This window comes from Rhamphochromis longiceps, linkage group LG17, assembly GCF_057381845.1.
Source record: "Rhamphochromis longiceps isolate RC_006_pf linkage group LG17, R_longiceps_female_GT1.1, whole genome shotgun sequence".
In the NCBI taxonomy this organism is placed as follows: domain Eukaryota; kingdom Metazoa; phylum Chordata; class Actinopteri; order Cichliformes; family Cichlidae; genus Rhamphochromis; species Rhamphochromis longiceps.
In genome coordinates, this window is record NC_140573.1 from 18,013,866 (window position 1) to 18,028,606 (window position 14,741).

At 38.2% G+C, this 14,741-nt stretch overlaps 2 protein-coding genes across 4 annotated transcripts in view; one reads left to right on the forward strand and one right to left on the reverse strand.

Moving 5' to 3' along the window:
• The first annotated feature begins 550 nt into the window (after window positions 1-550).
• ctns (cystinosin, lysosomal cystine transporter) lies at window positions 551-8,414 on the forward strand. 2 transcript variants are annotated; one of them, XM_085387802.1, is made up of 11 exons: window positions 551-654; window positions 2,603-2,698; window positions 2,803-2,881; window positions 3,357-3,447; window positions 3,836-3,939; window positions 4,468-4,605; window positions 5,935-6,034; window positions 6,387-6,506; window positions 6,715-6,885; window positions 7,391-7,508; window positions 7,825-8,414. In XM_085387802.1, exons 2-11 carry the CDS (start codon window positions 2,623-2,625, stop codon window positions 7,971-7,973), a joined length of 1,146 nt encoding a protein of 381 aa, XP_085243928.1. In that variant the 5' UTR covers window positions 551-654; window positions 2,603-2,622; the 3' UTR covers window positions 7,974-8,414. The 2 variants fall into 2 exon arrangements, with proteins under 2 accessions (XP_085243928.1, XP_085243927.1); XM_085387801.1 differs by having other exon boundaries at window positions 589-734.
• A 143-nt stretch (window positions 8,415-8,557) lies between these two features.
• trappc8 (trafficking protein particle complex subunit 8) overlaps window positions 8,558-14,741 on the reverse strand; it is a 30,292-nt gene continuing 24,108 nt past the window's right edge. For both annotated transcript variants that reach the window (XM_085387799.1, XM_085387800.1), the window contains 7 exons: window positions 14,379-14,447; window positions 14,237-14,295; window positions 12,572-12,775; window positions 11,602-11,703; window positions 11,230-11,369; window positions 9,966-10,055; window positions 8,558-9,257 (listed from right to left, as the gene is read on the reverse strand). In XM_085387799.1, coding sequence (XP_085243925.1) covers window positions 9,023-9,257; window positions 9,966-10,055; window positions 11,230-11,369; window positions 11,602-11,703; window positions 12,572-12,775; window positions 14,237-14,295; window positions 14,379-14,447 — 899 coding nt within the window. In that variant the 3' untranslated portion in view covers window positions 8,558-9,022. The remainder of the gene's footprint in view (window positions 9,258-9,965; window positions 10,056-11,229; window positions 11,370-11,601; window positions 11,704-12,571; window positions 12,776-14,236; window positions 14,296-14,378; window positions 14,448-14,741) is intronic.

Genomic DNA, 14,741 nt, shown 5'->3' on the forward strand with positions numbered 1-14,741 from the left:
GATTCTGATTTTCGTTTTCTGTTACGATTTGGTACGATGTTACTCATGCTTCCCAAATGAGTATTTTATAGTTATTGACGTAACTAAAATGACATTAAAGTCAAACCTGGTGGTGGTGGGTTGGCTCCTTAAATCGCCGAGGTGTTCAGTCATCTTAGCGTACCAATCAGATTAGCATATATTTAATTAATAATTATTAAATGTACGCATTTAATAATTCGCACTCTAGAATAATTCTGTCTTGTGTGGAGCTTTCAATTCAGAATACAGACGACAAACGGTAAATGAATGATGTTTATTTAACGTAAGGACATACGGTTAGGGTTACTGCTGGTGTTGCAGCGTATGTGTGCAGTCAGTGTGCTGCATACATGCCGATCTGACAATGTATGTTGACTTGGCTGCAGTGGGGATTGAATAAAATAAAATACATCTTGTTCCTGAACGTCATTAAACAATTCAATCCACTTTTACATATGTAGCAGCAGCAGCAGCAGCACCATTTCATCTGTACGCATCTTTATAGCTGAGTTACCCTGCGGAGGGCAGTAGTACACATAGAAGCGTCTGTTATAGGACGAAGAAGATATCCCGTGATCTGTTAGGGAAGTACAGCTGAGGACGTGTTTTGTCGAGTAGTTTTTATATGTTCGGGTAAAGATTTATTCGTTCATTACTTAACGCAAGCCTATTGCTTTATTATTTGTGTGTACGTGTTCTTTCAGACCAAATAGGTAAGATGAAGACATCGCTTTATCTCAGACAACTTTGTTATTTTATTAGACTTCATTTGATGCATTTGATTCCTTGGAAGATGCGTTTGTCTTGTCTGATCTATATAAACTTGGCTTTGGTGCGCTATACTAAAAAAAAAAACCCCTCTATACTAACAGTGATAGTTGTATTAAACTTCCTTGTGGTACATCCCCTAGATTTTCTGAAATGTGGGGGAGGTTCCGTCAGTTCAGTTTATTTCTGCTGCACATCAGTAAAATCCAACTATTGAGAAGCAGAGCTACGTGGGGCTCACCTCAAACACTCCATATGAAGACGAAGTGAATAGTTTTAGGACAGAGGCAAAGTTTTTGACTGTGGACTGTGACTATCACCACTTATCAAGGGCAGGTATACCAAATCATGCAGCCTTAAGGCTGAGGGTAACACCATATATCCAAAAGAGAAGAATTTTCAAGCAGGTTGGCAGCATATCAAGGAAGACAACTGTGAATTATTTTACTAAGCTATACTGGTATGAATCAGCTCAACAAGTTTAATTTAATACAGTATATTTAACGAAACACTGTTTTGTAATGTTAAACGTAGAATATATTGACATGGACATGCATTTAGGATGACCTGCTGGTTATCACTTTTGTCGGTGAAGCAATGAAATCAGTGGTAGGCACTACAGCTCCATTTCTAAACTTTCTATGCCATGTTTCATGCTGAAATACACAGCATTTACTTACCTGCCAACTGGAAATAAATTATTCCAAACTGATTGATAAACTTTGGTTTCCATCGTGAGTGATCCGCTACTCAGTGTCTTCTTTTTAAATCATGACTATCGATTTTAAATCAAATCAGTCACTCTGAGGATAAACACAAACAAACAGCCCAGCTGATGTGATGAAAGGTATGATGAATGATGAGGCACATTTATTTATTTTATACAATATAATGAGTTAATGCAGCTGTATTATAATCATTTGCAGTTAGCTTAATTTGGATTGTTCTCTGAAGATAATATTGACACCTATATGCATTTTCATGACCTGGGAATTGCAGTCTTCTTTTTTTTTTTTGTGAGGTCAAATAAACTATGATATAGCCTGCTCACAGAAATTGACAAATCTGCAGATGCAACATCTGGAACACGGAGAGTGAAATATGTAAACAAATCTAACTAGTTAACATGAAATCCAGGTAACCCGGGAAACAGATATTTATCTGATTAATCTTATTAAAACATGAAACAAAAACAGGACCTTTGTACTTTCACCTGTGTTTGGCTTTGAATAACAGACATTAAATGATCTACAGCCTACACTGTGTTTTCAGTAATAGTTTTTACTAGGGCTGGGCGATATGAGGATATATCGCGATACACAATATATATCATGATATGTTTAAAAAGCCTCCAAAAAAATATTTATTTTCAACCCTATAGTGCCTAAAATTGCCCTGGTATACTCATTCAAATCGGCCATTTTTTTCAACTTTGAATACAACAAGTCTGAATGAATTGAAATGTTTTATTTTAACCATTTGTTAACCATCAGTTGCACACAGAGGTTTTTCCACAAATGACATTAAGTCTCTTTCTGTGGTCAACACTAGACCTTTAACAAACAAAAGATCACGGCAACAAAAAGGACATCAAACAAGAATTCATGAGACAAAATAAAACAACTGAAATTAAGCTGGTTTATTTATTCATCAAACACGGAAAAAATTGCGATAGATCACGTACATGCAGTATAAAGCCCACCCCTAATTTTTACCTGAAGTATCTGTTTAATCCTCTTATCTTACACTATAATTATGATTGCATTGGATAGCTCTGATTTCCAATGACTTCTGGCTGCTTTCTTTTCTTTAGGTTTTCATAATTTTACAGAGATGACAGGCCAAGGTTTGGGAAAGAGATGCCTACCTGCTCAGCTGCTGGTGTTCTGGATGTTGACCAACATGTCTGGTGATGAACTGTTATGATTAAATGAATCCGTTTCACTGCAGAAAAATACATAAAATGTGAAATTAACACTAACGTTGCCCTCCAACACTCTGCTTGTACTTCAGAATCCAGATTGAGTTTGTTTGCTCCTCAGGCTGTTACACTTGAGGAATACTCTAAAAATGCCGTCGTTATTACTTCCAGGTAATAGTATTTTAGATAAGCCATATTACCAGTGTAGATATATATAAGTGTACTTTCTGTGTTTAATAATAGAAAGCCTGTTAAAATTGCAATAAAACGATTCTGTATACAGTACCAATGTTTTCAGCATGTAATACATTTACAGTTATATTCTGGAAAACCTTTTTGGATTCTGGGTTAATTGAAATAATTGTAGTTATCATTTGTACTACACATTGAATTATTTGCAAGACTTTTATAGCTACATCATAGTTTTAAAGGATACAGAACTTCATCTCACAGTCATCAGCAACCTTTCTGTTTTTTCTTTTCTAAATCCATTGTTAACTACATTACATAGCAGATAGAACCAAAGAGAAGCGATATTATACCCATATGAAGTAAGATGTGTTACTACTGGCATTTAATATAGACTTTGTTATTGCAAGCGTTAACATTTGTATTGTTCCCTTTGGTGTTTCGTGTCTTTGTGCAGTTCCCCTCTCAACCAGTCAGCTGTGATTCACCTAAATGTAACACACAGCTCCAAGATAAACTACTCGTCTATAATCACAGTGCCTGAGGAGGTAAGAAACCAAACATGAAAAAATGATGCTGCATATGAGGCAACAAAACATGGGCTTAACAAAACATTTCAAGCTAGGATACTTTTGAGGAAGTCAGGTTGGATGTTTGTTTTTTTAATAACTTTGTAATATCATAATATGAACATAACAACACCTCTGATTACAGAAAGGTTAAAGAATGATTGGGTATAAAAAGAGCCTTTCAGAGGTTGATGGAGTCCATAACTATTATCATAGGCCAGTTCCTCTTTTGCTGCTGTTTTTTGAATTTATAAGACAAAATCAGACCTGCGTTATCTAAGTTTGGTGAAACTAAATTATTATTTTTTATCAAAATGTATTTGTGACAGTAGGCAGAGACCAAAATCTATGTGAGTTTTTTGTTTAGGTCATGATGCCAGTACAAGCTACCGCTGTCAGTTTTAATGTGACAGCCCATGATGTTGGTCAGGTGACCACATATCTGGTTACCAACAGCACAGAGCTCAACAGGTGGGTGTCAGTCCAGCGCAAAGAAAATAATTTCCTTCACTGAATGCAATAATTGAATATCTTAAAGTGATCACTTTCTTCTTCAAATTTGGTGTCCAAATCTTATAAACTGAGTCTTGGTGCCAGTGAATCTCCTGTTAAGTTTTTAATTCTCTCCAGACTGTACAAGCTATTACAAGACATTGGTTGAAGCAGCAGAGCACAAACGCACTGAAATGTGTTTTCTTTGTCCCCTTTTGTCACGCAAAACGTCTGGATCTCAAAATGGTTATAAGCTAATGGTTGAAAAGATAGAAAGTTGTTAATTCTGCACTACTCAGAGCTAATGATGCTCACGATGAGATGGAATTTTCCTGTTTTTATTGTAAAGCACTTTGGTGTACTGCTGGTGCTATACAAATAAAGTTGTATTGTATTGTATAGATGGAGGGATCCACCAGAGGCCGGCTGATGTCTGCTGCCATTTTATTTTTTAACTGATTAACTGTCCAGTTTCTTTGTGTACATAAGCTATATCTTTTTTTCCAGTGTGCCTGTCAGGATCCGCTTCATAGTTGTCCATAGCAATGTCCTGTCCATAATTAGTGAAGTCATTGGTTGGATTTACTTTCTGGCCTGGTCAGTGTCTTTTTATCCACAAGCCTTCGAAAACTGGAGGAGAAAAAGGTAGTTTTCAAACATCTTTTATCTGTCCCTATGTATTTCTTTCTTATTATTGTTATCATTTTGTAGTTAGACTGACATCTATCTAAATGGTTTTACGTGTGATTCCCCCCCCCCTTTTTTGTTTTTAATAGTTTTGCATTCGGCTAAAGTAAATCACTACTGGTAGCATAAGGCAGTACATCAGTACATAAATCAGTGCCTTTGTCAGAAGGTTTGTTGTGTCTCCAAGTACAGTTTCAAGAGCATAGAGATTTAAGGAGACAAGCAGTTACTGGACCACAGCAACCTCCCTGAACATGATCCAGTAATCATTGCAGTGGCAGACACCCAAGAAAGGGTTTCAAATTTGAAAAGTTAGACAGAACCAGGCCTTGACACGATTTATACCTAACAAGACTGGCTACGGATACATATCTATGTTAGCTTCTTTACATAGATATCGAGCTCAATTCAAGCCCAAAAAGAGTGAAGGTAGTCAGGTATGAGTGGATTGTACTACTAGAAGACAACATTGCAGAAATTGAGGATAGCTGTAAGTACCTTGGAAGGCAAATGAGAACCAGGAAGAGTCCACTATAGAAAAGCTGCAACTACCTGCAGAGAATAAGTCACGGCCAGAGGAGTAAACTGAATGGAAAGAACAAGAGCCAGGCAATCGACACCTACGCCCAACCTAGTTGTCAGAGCTGGTCAAAGGAAAAAATAGAAGTCACTGACTTCAAGACAGGAAAGCTTTTTACCATGCATGAAGGGTTTCACCCCAAGTCCAGCACCCTGAGACTGTACGCCAAGCAGAAGGAAGGAAAGAGGACTAGTGAGTGTCAGAACTGCTATTCAGGATAAAACAGCAAAGGGCCATGAGTGCATCAGCCACAAGTGATCGTGTGCTTATTAGATACCTCGGGCAGCAGAAACCTGAAAAAGGACCCGAGCAAGAAGAGGAACTAAGAAGAGGAATCATCGTGGAAGGACAGGGCACTGCACAGCATGTACTGTTGGCAGGCAGAAGAAGTCTAAAAATCTAAAAATCCTACCAGCGGCTGGACAAAGCTGGACTGAAAGACAGCACAGAGGCACTAATCATGGCAGCACAAGGTCAAGGTCTAGGCACAATATCAGTAGAGGCAAAGGCCTACAACACCAGGCAAGATCAAGAAAAGATCTGACACAGGGCGGAGGGGAGGGAGAATCTAGAAAATGAATGACATTGATTGCCCTGACTTTTTCTCTTCAGTCTCTCTTGTGTGTTGGGTTTAATGTGGTGTGAAATTTGTAGAATGTTTTAAAAATAAAGTTACTCAAAATTAAAACTAACATGTTTGTCTTCAGTGTTGTAGGTCTCAACTTTGACTTCCTGGCTCTCAACCTGACGGGTTTCATTGCTTACAGCGTCTTCAATATAGGACTGTTCTGGATACCGTCTATAAAGGTAACTCCAGCCACTGAATGGACACTCCATTGTTTATACACATGAAGAATAGGATACCAGCCAGTACCAGTGAGTCTAGAGAAACCTTTGAAAGTTAAATGCTTAATTAGATTTATAACTGTATTTAACATACTGTCTCCTTGAGTACAACTCTACGATCTTTTCACTCAACTGTCTGTGAATTTGAAGACATTCCATCCATTTGTGGCATTTCTTGATGATCAGTTGATGTTTTTCATGACTACACTGGACGATCCACCTAGTGGCTGTTGCCTTTGTATAGAATAACATTAGGTTTTGCATAATACATACATAATACTTTTTGTTAAGCTACTGTGTGCTCCTCCTGTAGGAGGAGTTTCTGAAGAGGAACCCTAATGGAATCAACCCTGTGACTGCTAATGATGTTTTCTTCAGTCTCCATGCTGTCCTGCTGTGTTTGGTCTACTTCAGCCAGGCTACTGTGTATGAGGTATGTGTATGTCATTTCATATACTTACAGACTTTCTGCTTTAAGACACTTAAAGCAGAGGAGCAGAATAATTTAATGTAATGACTTTATTGTTAAGACTGAATACGACATGACTCTCAAAATCACTTTTATCACAGAGTCAGTTTGTTTGGCAGGATGTCTCAGACTCAGGACGGGTGTATAATGCTAGGTGCCTTTTTTCTTACAGAGGGGTGGACAGAGAGTCTCTCGGACGGCCTTGGTGTTATTGCTGATTGGCTGGATGTTTGCTTTGATCAGCTTATTTGTTGCTGTAGCAAAAACAATCACCTGGCTGGACTACCTTTACTATTTCTCTTACATTAAGCTAGCAGTGACTCTTATCAAATATGTCCCACAGGTAAGACTCAAACACAAACTGGACTTGCACATTAAATAATGAATACTAGACTGAAACCATATTAAAAAAAATCTTGCGTTGTTGGATGTTCCATCGATTTAATGTGTTTTGATGCCCACCTTCACTGCCCACCAGTGGTGCATCTGTCTACATTTCTTTTACAGTAACAGTGCCACATGTTAGAGATTTATTACAGTAAACATGTTTTAGAAATACAATGTTCACATCTAACCTGATTAATACACTGCTAAACAAAACACTTTTTAATTAGAGTGTGTCATTAAGTTGGGATATTGATCTTGGTCAGTTAATTAGCAGGGGGTTATTAAAGAGTTTTAGCTGCTTAATGTTAATGAAATTAACAATAGGCGCACTAGAGGGGCACCTCCTCTCTTCACCTGATATGACCTGATGATTTTTGAGCAGTGTACAAGTCTCAAATGTTCTATGCCATATTTATTTTTATCAGCAGTGAATACAGTTGATGGCTTTCCTGTGTTTCCAGGCATACATGAACTACAAAAGACAGAGTACTGAAGGATGGAGCATTGGCAATGTGTTACTGGACTTCACTGGTGGATTCTTCAGCATTCTCCAGATGATTCTGCAGTCTTATAACAATGGTAATTACAGTAGTTTGCTTACTGTACATACAAAAATATTTAATGAAATAAGCAGGATTTCTGAAGCGACGGAAAGAAAGGAAATGTTGACATGAAAAGTAAAAGTGTGTTTACTGTGCTTATTTTACCCCTCAGCTATAAGAAGCTGATGGGTATTGTTGTCACCTCGCCCTGTGGGCGGCATGGAGAAGTGATAACTTGAGAAGAATTAGGATTTTTAAATGGATAAAATAGGTGCATCTACTTTACCACCTGTACTGTTGATGTGAGCACTGGAGCATTTTGACGGTATCTCTGTATTAATTTTGATCCTCAGATGAGTGGAAGCTGGTGTTTGGTGATCCTACAAAGTTCGGTCTGGGTCTGTTCTCCATCGTGTTTGACATCCTTTTTATCACTCAGCACTATGTTCTCTACAGACGATCGTCACAGTATGAACCACTCGTGAACCAACAAGGAGACTGATACTCGCTGGAGTGACCCAAAGAAGCACATTTATGTACAGCTTTAAAGAGAACTTATGGTTGTTGTTTGACTTTCATTGTGAAAATAATCTGGCCAGTTTCTTCAAAGCAGGGATTTACACGTCTCATTAACACCAACTCACGTATGAATATTAATTAAGAAAAGGGAAGACAAATTAATTGAAAAAGCAACTGTAACACTAACTGTTATTATCCATGTCATTCGTAATTAAGGTGGTAAACCTGTTATAAACCAGGTTACCATAGCGAGTCAGTTTCTCTAAACTTTCACTTCTAATCATTTTCTGACAACTACTGTCTTGAATCAAGACTTTACTGCAAATGAAACTGTGATAACTAAGTAATTTGCTGTAACACAGACAAGAGACCTTTAGGTGTGATAAGTTACTAATGAGGATTAATAAAGTGCTTTTTCATTGTACTCTTTGTCTTGTAAGCTGCCATGGAAGTCTTGTTTCAGTGTACTCCAGATTATGTGCTACAAACTTTCTTCGCTAAATTACGCAAATAACCACCACATGTGAATATTTGATTCTATAATGCAGAGGCTGTAGTCCAAAATTACCAGGAAAAAAAAAAAAGATGCCATGACCTTGACATTCCTTTACAGTATCATTAGACTTTTATTTTCTATTTACAACCAATTTGTTATATATAAATAAATTACATAATTTCCAGAAAAGATTTCAATTCAAGTGCATACAAGAGCTAAATGACAATATGTTGAGGTTAAACACAGTTTGACTCACTGGTCCAGAAACAAAATACAACGTGTGCATAATGAAATTGTAGACTGTTAGAGAATGGGCAGCAAATGCGGTTCAGTCGTCAGTGCCCATTTTGCCTTTGAAAGGACTGCAGACTGAATAAAAAGATGTACAATTCAGGATGTAAACAGCTCTTCTTACAGTATTGCAAAAACTGACGGAACAAATGCTCAGTCTATCCAGGAATTTATGTCAATGGTCCTTGAATGGAGTTAAAACACACAGCACGGTCTAGAGGTGCCTGAAGACCATCGGGCTCGTTTCAGGCATTGCTGATGACTATAAGAGCAGGAGTAGCCGTCTGCTGACTTGTCTCACACATGATGCTCTGCTCAGATGGCTTGGCAAACACTCTGGGAGTGTTGAGATTGTAGACTCCCGCCTGAAGGAAACAGGCTTGCAGTGTTAGACACAATACCTCCTTGGGCTTTAGCTGCAGCTTGTACTGGGACTGACCCACCCAAGCAAATGAGCTGTGGACCTCCAGGGACTCTGGGCTGGAAGAGACAAATAGAAGTGTTATGTTAAAAAACAAGTACTTTTGGAAAAGAATGCTACATTTAAGAGGTCACAACTTATCACCTGATATTAGAAAAATGTGTTATTTTGACCTCATGTTAGAAACCATCTTCACATTCTGCCTCAAGTATCTGTGGTTACTGTTGGATCAACTAACCAAAGAAATGCTTGCTCTTTGACTCAATTTGTTCACACAGTTCAATGGAGTCTTGATGGTCTACTTTTTCAGTTATTGAGGCCCGTGTACTGTTGGGAACACTATAAGCTTTACATCCTGGTCCTAATGTGTGTATCACTGCAATTTAATTGAGATGCTCTATAGAGAGTTGACTTCTTTCAGTTGTCTACTAGTGGATACTCAACCAGGATGCATCACAGGATAATTAGGAGCTACAACAAAGGGTTTGAATACTTCTGTGGCTCAGATTTTCTACCATTTTCCCCCATGGTCATTCCAAGTTCAATCTAAACTTGAGCTAAATTTTAATTATAAAAAATATATCTTGAGGTAATATGAAAAATAAATACTTTCTCAAGCCACTGTATGTATCAGCTGAATTTTATACTGAAAAAGAGCAACGTCAGTCTTATTTAAGTGAAATCCACTGTCCACAACAGTTTTGTCTCCATTTTCCTTACAAAGTAATCATGTGAGGAAGGAACACATGTTGTTTTAAGAAACCTACCTGCTGCTTTTGTGTCTTAAGTCAATGATGACATCTACCTGAGCCAAGGAGCAGTTGGACAGAGTCAGAGTAACTGGCACCAAACAGAGACTAGGCACAAAGAGAAACGCAGCTTTTTATTAACAAAAAAAATATTTGCGAATAGGAAAAATTCTAAACAAACAATAAAGGTCTACAAACAGAGGATGGGATGGATAAATGTAATAATGCTAAATACTGCCAAACATGGTAACATCTTATTATCCTGTCTTAGGATGGCACTGAAAAACTGCTCTGTGCATGTGGTTATTATAAGCCGCACAACTAATTTTTTAAAACTGCAAGACATTATTTCTAAAGAGCTTCACTTATCACTTTATTTTTAAAAATCCAAACAAAGCCAAACAGTCCCAAATAATCGGCCACCATCATATCATAAAAACCCATAGTATCATATATTTGATCCTGAGTTTGGATATGTGAGACAGAATAAAATCCAAGCTCTACTATAGGTAAGGCTTAATGCTCCTTTGTGATAATGCTTTATGTGCTTATAGCTATATCAAAACACCCTGAACCTTCTCTTATGTTGCTATAGACAAAGGCTGTTTAAGGAGCTTCCACTGAATATGTACACTGACCTCTTTTGACTCTCCATATGTTTAATTGTGTAACCATCACTGCATACCATTAACCTTTAAATCGTCTTTCTCCTATATTGTTATTTGTCCTCTCTCTTCTTTCTACCTCACTCTCTAACCAGCTAGCAGCCTTTTGCTTTACTAATTACTTTGCACAGTCTTCTTTTTATTTTCCAGCAGTAAAGATGACAAAATAATCCTAAACTTGAGAAAATAAGGAGATCACATAAAATTTGAATGTTTTTCCTCATTTGGTGGTTCTTAATGGTTATGGTTACAATAAAGACTTGCAAAAAGGAAATCTGTGTTGGTCTATGTGCCTAAGGGTCTTATGCAGACCTTCAAAAGAATTCATTTCCAACACAGTGCCAAACAGAATTGATGAGATAATTTAGTTCAGCCTGGAGTAACTTCTTGAGTTTAACTTAACTCTATGGATCCCAGGGGGCTTTCCTAGTGTGAAAGCTTTTTTTAAAGCGAGAGCTATACATTAACCTTTGCTCGTAGTCTGTCCCATCTCTTATCTGAAGAATACGTTTCTAAATCTGATAGAACATTTCAGAGAGATGCACCTGTTTAATAACCTTTTGTAATCACTTGGACCAAACATTGTGTTAGGAAAAACAACACGCCAGGTGCCTCACCTTTCCTGCACAAATGGGTGTGTGCAGGTTTCAGGGTAGTGTAGATTGGTTTTGATGAGCTGACAAAACTCTGCAGAGGGAAGAATGACTGGAGGAGGCAGGTCTGATTTAAACTTGAGGAGCACCATCTCCTGAGCTTCCTGAAGATGAACACACATACACTATTAAAGAAGACTTGCTCTAACAAATAAAAGTAATCATACCAGCATTATATAAAATATTTAAAACCCTCCTGAAATAAAACATTATATTAGCTTTTGGGCTTAAAGTTCTGCATTATTTCTAAGAATAATCAAAAGTGGGATTAAGTTTAGGTTTCTTATGCTGGTTTTATTTTAGAAAAATAGACTAAAAACAAAGAGCTTGCGGTACCTCCTTAGCAGTCAAAGAAGTGGCTTCTTTTCCGATGGTCTGCAGTGCAACATGGAGTTGGCCCTCCAGGATAAGCTGTTTGTTGTCCTCAACCACATAAGCCTAGTTAGACAGACATGCACAAAATGGTTATTGTCCATCAAAATATCCATCCAGGGTTAATATGATCTAATGTATATTGCACATTTAAGAATGATCCCTTAATGAGTATGAGCATGTATGATTTCATTGGTGGTGGTGACTTGTATTTTTGTTTTTGGTGTATTGTTCTTTTATCTTATTTTCTGGCAATCAATCATTGTAACTACAGCGCCACTCACTGGTGGAAGGAAAAAAACACTAAGTGTGAGAAAGAGACTGTAGTGTGGATAGCAGAAACCAGCGTGACGGAGAGAGATTAAACTGCCAAGCAAGTTGAGAACAGATGCATTTATATTATAAACCTTGTGTCCAACTCCAGCCTTTATGGTTAAAATCTATCCTGATTACTTATGAATGAGGATTTGACCTGATTTTTGTTTGTTTTAGCCGAGTGGACAACTTTGCTCTGTGAACCTGTAAAACTGAGATTGTGAAACCGTGATAGCGAGCCACCCCTAAGATAACTATTCCTGCTGGATCAACTTATATTCAAGAGATAAGAACACATTTCTAAACTGTGGTAAGACCACACCATCATTTCTGTCACTGCTACGCACAGAGGACTTAACTGTATTTTTGTTTTCTTCCATTATTTATTTTTATGCTGCAATTTGGATGAATAGATTAATGTGCATTAGAAATTCTCTCTATATATTTTTGTGTGTTTTATATCCCATAAAAAAGCCAGCATTTAAACATTTACAGTAGTCTGGATTTTAGGATCTCCAGTTATAAACTGCTCTTGCAAACCGAGACTCTGGTGCTCGCTATCTGTAAATATCTACAGTGCTACACATCTATCCATCCATGTATCACTAAACTCTCTTACCTTCCAAATGACAATTATGTTGAGGTCCAGCTCACTGCACTCCTTGGCAATATCTGTCAGGTCTGAACTTCTGTTCTCAGTGGGTACAGAGCCTTGACTCTTGCTGACTGATGATATCCTGGATGATGCTCCGTATGCTTCCTGAGTTTCTAACGTCAGGCAGCGGAAGAAGAAATCCCCACATGGTGTGGTAGAACTGATGATCTAGACAAAGACAGCACCATTCACTCTCTATCACTTAGACCCTCTCTCCATGCAGGCCAGTCAGTTAAAGGAAATTTAAACATCGACACAACTGAACTTCGCCAACGTTCCTCCTTAACTCAGTGATACATTAATAGATGACTGTTAGACAGCATATTGAATTAAATAATGCTGCTACATCACTGTTTTCTTGACAACACATTTTCAATTCCACAAAATTCAGAAAGAGTTACTGTTTGTTAAAAAGCTTACATAGAAGTAGGCAAACATTTCTAGATGGTTCCTTCTAGCTTTAAATTTGTTTTACAACAAACACGAGGCAAAAATGTCTTGATGCATGCTCAATCATCCAGATAAGGAAATCCCAAAAGGTTGATTCTGTTTATCTGGACGTCGAGTTTTCAGTGGGAGAAACGTTTCGTCAGTCACCCAAGTGACTTCTTCAGTCTCAGCCGACTGCAGGTCTCCCCAACCTTATGAACAGTAAATCTGCACAATAACTGAAACCAGCCTACTGAGTAAATGTAAATATCCCAGCTGGACATTTGTCAAAGCTGGGAAGGCTCCTAAAGAAAGCTCCAGGTGATCAAGGAGAGAAGGACAACTGCTGCCGAAGTGAAAACCTTTAGCAATCCCTTATCTGTCAGAAATATCGGAACAGTTGAGACACATTTTCTCTAAACACAGCATCCCTGTGGCTTTTAACCCCAAAACATGTTACACCAAAAACTGGTGCACCCCAAGGATCGGGTCCCCCAACACAGAGTAATATAGTATATGCTGTGAAGTGCCAGGAGGATTGCCAGGATTTATACATCAGGGAAACCAAACAAACTCTGGCGAAGCGGATGGCACAACACAGAAGAGCTACCTCATCAGGCCAGGACTCTGCAGTCTATTTACACCTACAGGCCAGTGGACACTCTTTCAATGATGAGGATGTAACATCCTGGACAGGGAGGAATGCTGGTGTGAGTGCAGAGTCAAGGAGACCATTTACATGAAAAGGGAAAGACCATCTCTGAATCGAAGAGGGGGCCTAAGGGTACATCTTTCACCATCTTACAATGCTGTGATTGCAGCCGTTCCCCAACTCTGTGAATGGTGCTCATGGCCATTGTTCAATAGGCTTTGATCAGTGGTTGTTGATCGTTGGTCATGACAATTTGCATATTAATGATCAAGCTACTGACCTCAGAGCACATTCTTCTTTCAGTGGTTTCAGTTATTGTGCAAATGTACTGTTTATAATGTTGGTGAAACCTGCAGTCAGCTGAGACTGAAGAAGTCACTTGGATGACTGACGAAGCGTTTCTCCCACTGGAAACGCTTCGTCCAGATGAAAATAATCAACCTTTTGGGACCAAACAAAAAACATCCCCAAAAAACAACTATGACAAAGCATGAGAACATACAACCATAACAGAAAATTGTATATTGTGAAGTGTATGTTCTACTCACCTGTTCATTTCCCATACTCAGGTCTGAAAAAGTGTACTTCTCTACAGCCTTAGAGGTAGCTAGAAATAACAGACAGAACTGTGAAATTCATGCTCACTGAAAATGGCCTAACTGATGGGGTTTGTTTTTTCACTAAAAGTACCTTCACTGGGTTTGCAACGTGTGGCCCTAAAACACAGCTTGGCTCTTTCTCTGCTGCCAAGTTTACATTCTGAAGGAGAAAAGGAAGAAAAAGACAAGTTACGATCCACATCAATATCCAGTTTCTGTCTGATTTCTTTCATTTAATCCATTATTAGACTCAACTCACTTCTCTCACAAATATTAAAGAACTCACCCACCACTTTAATCACACGCTAGATCTCGTTCTGACATATACCAGAGACACTGAAAATGAAACAGTATCCTCAAAGTGCTGTAACTAAGTTTAACCATATAATCCCTCCTTTAATGTTCGCCTTTGACAGTTATACCAGGAAGTCAAGTACTTCTGATTTGGGGGTTT

Bases quoted from the DNA above. Each gene is read 5' to 3' on its own strand.
- ctns (XM_085387802.1), top strand. From the start codon at position 2,623: ATGACAGGCCAAGGTTTGGGAAAGAGATGCCTACCTGCTCAGCTGCTG. The intron at 3,448-3,835 runs GTAAGAAACCAA...TTTTTTGTTTAG, and splicing joins TAATCACAGTGCCTGAGGAG to GTCATGATGCCAGTACAAGC. The intron at 7,509-7,824 runs GTAATTACAGTA...TTTGATCCTCAG, and splicing joins TCTGCAGTCTTATAACAATG to ATGAGTGGAAGCTGGTGTTT.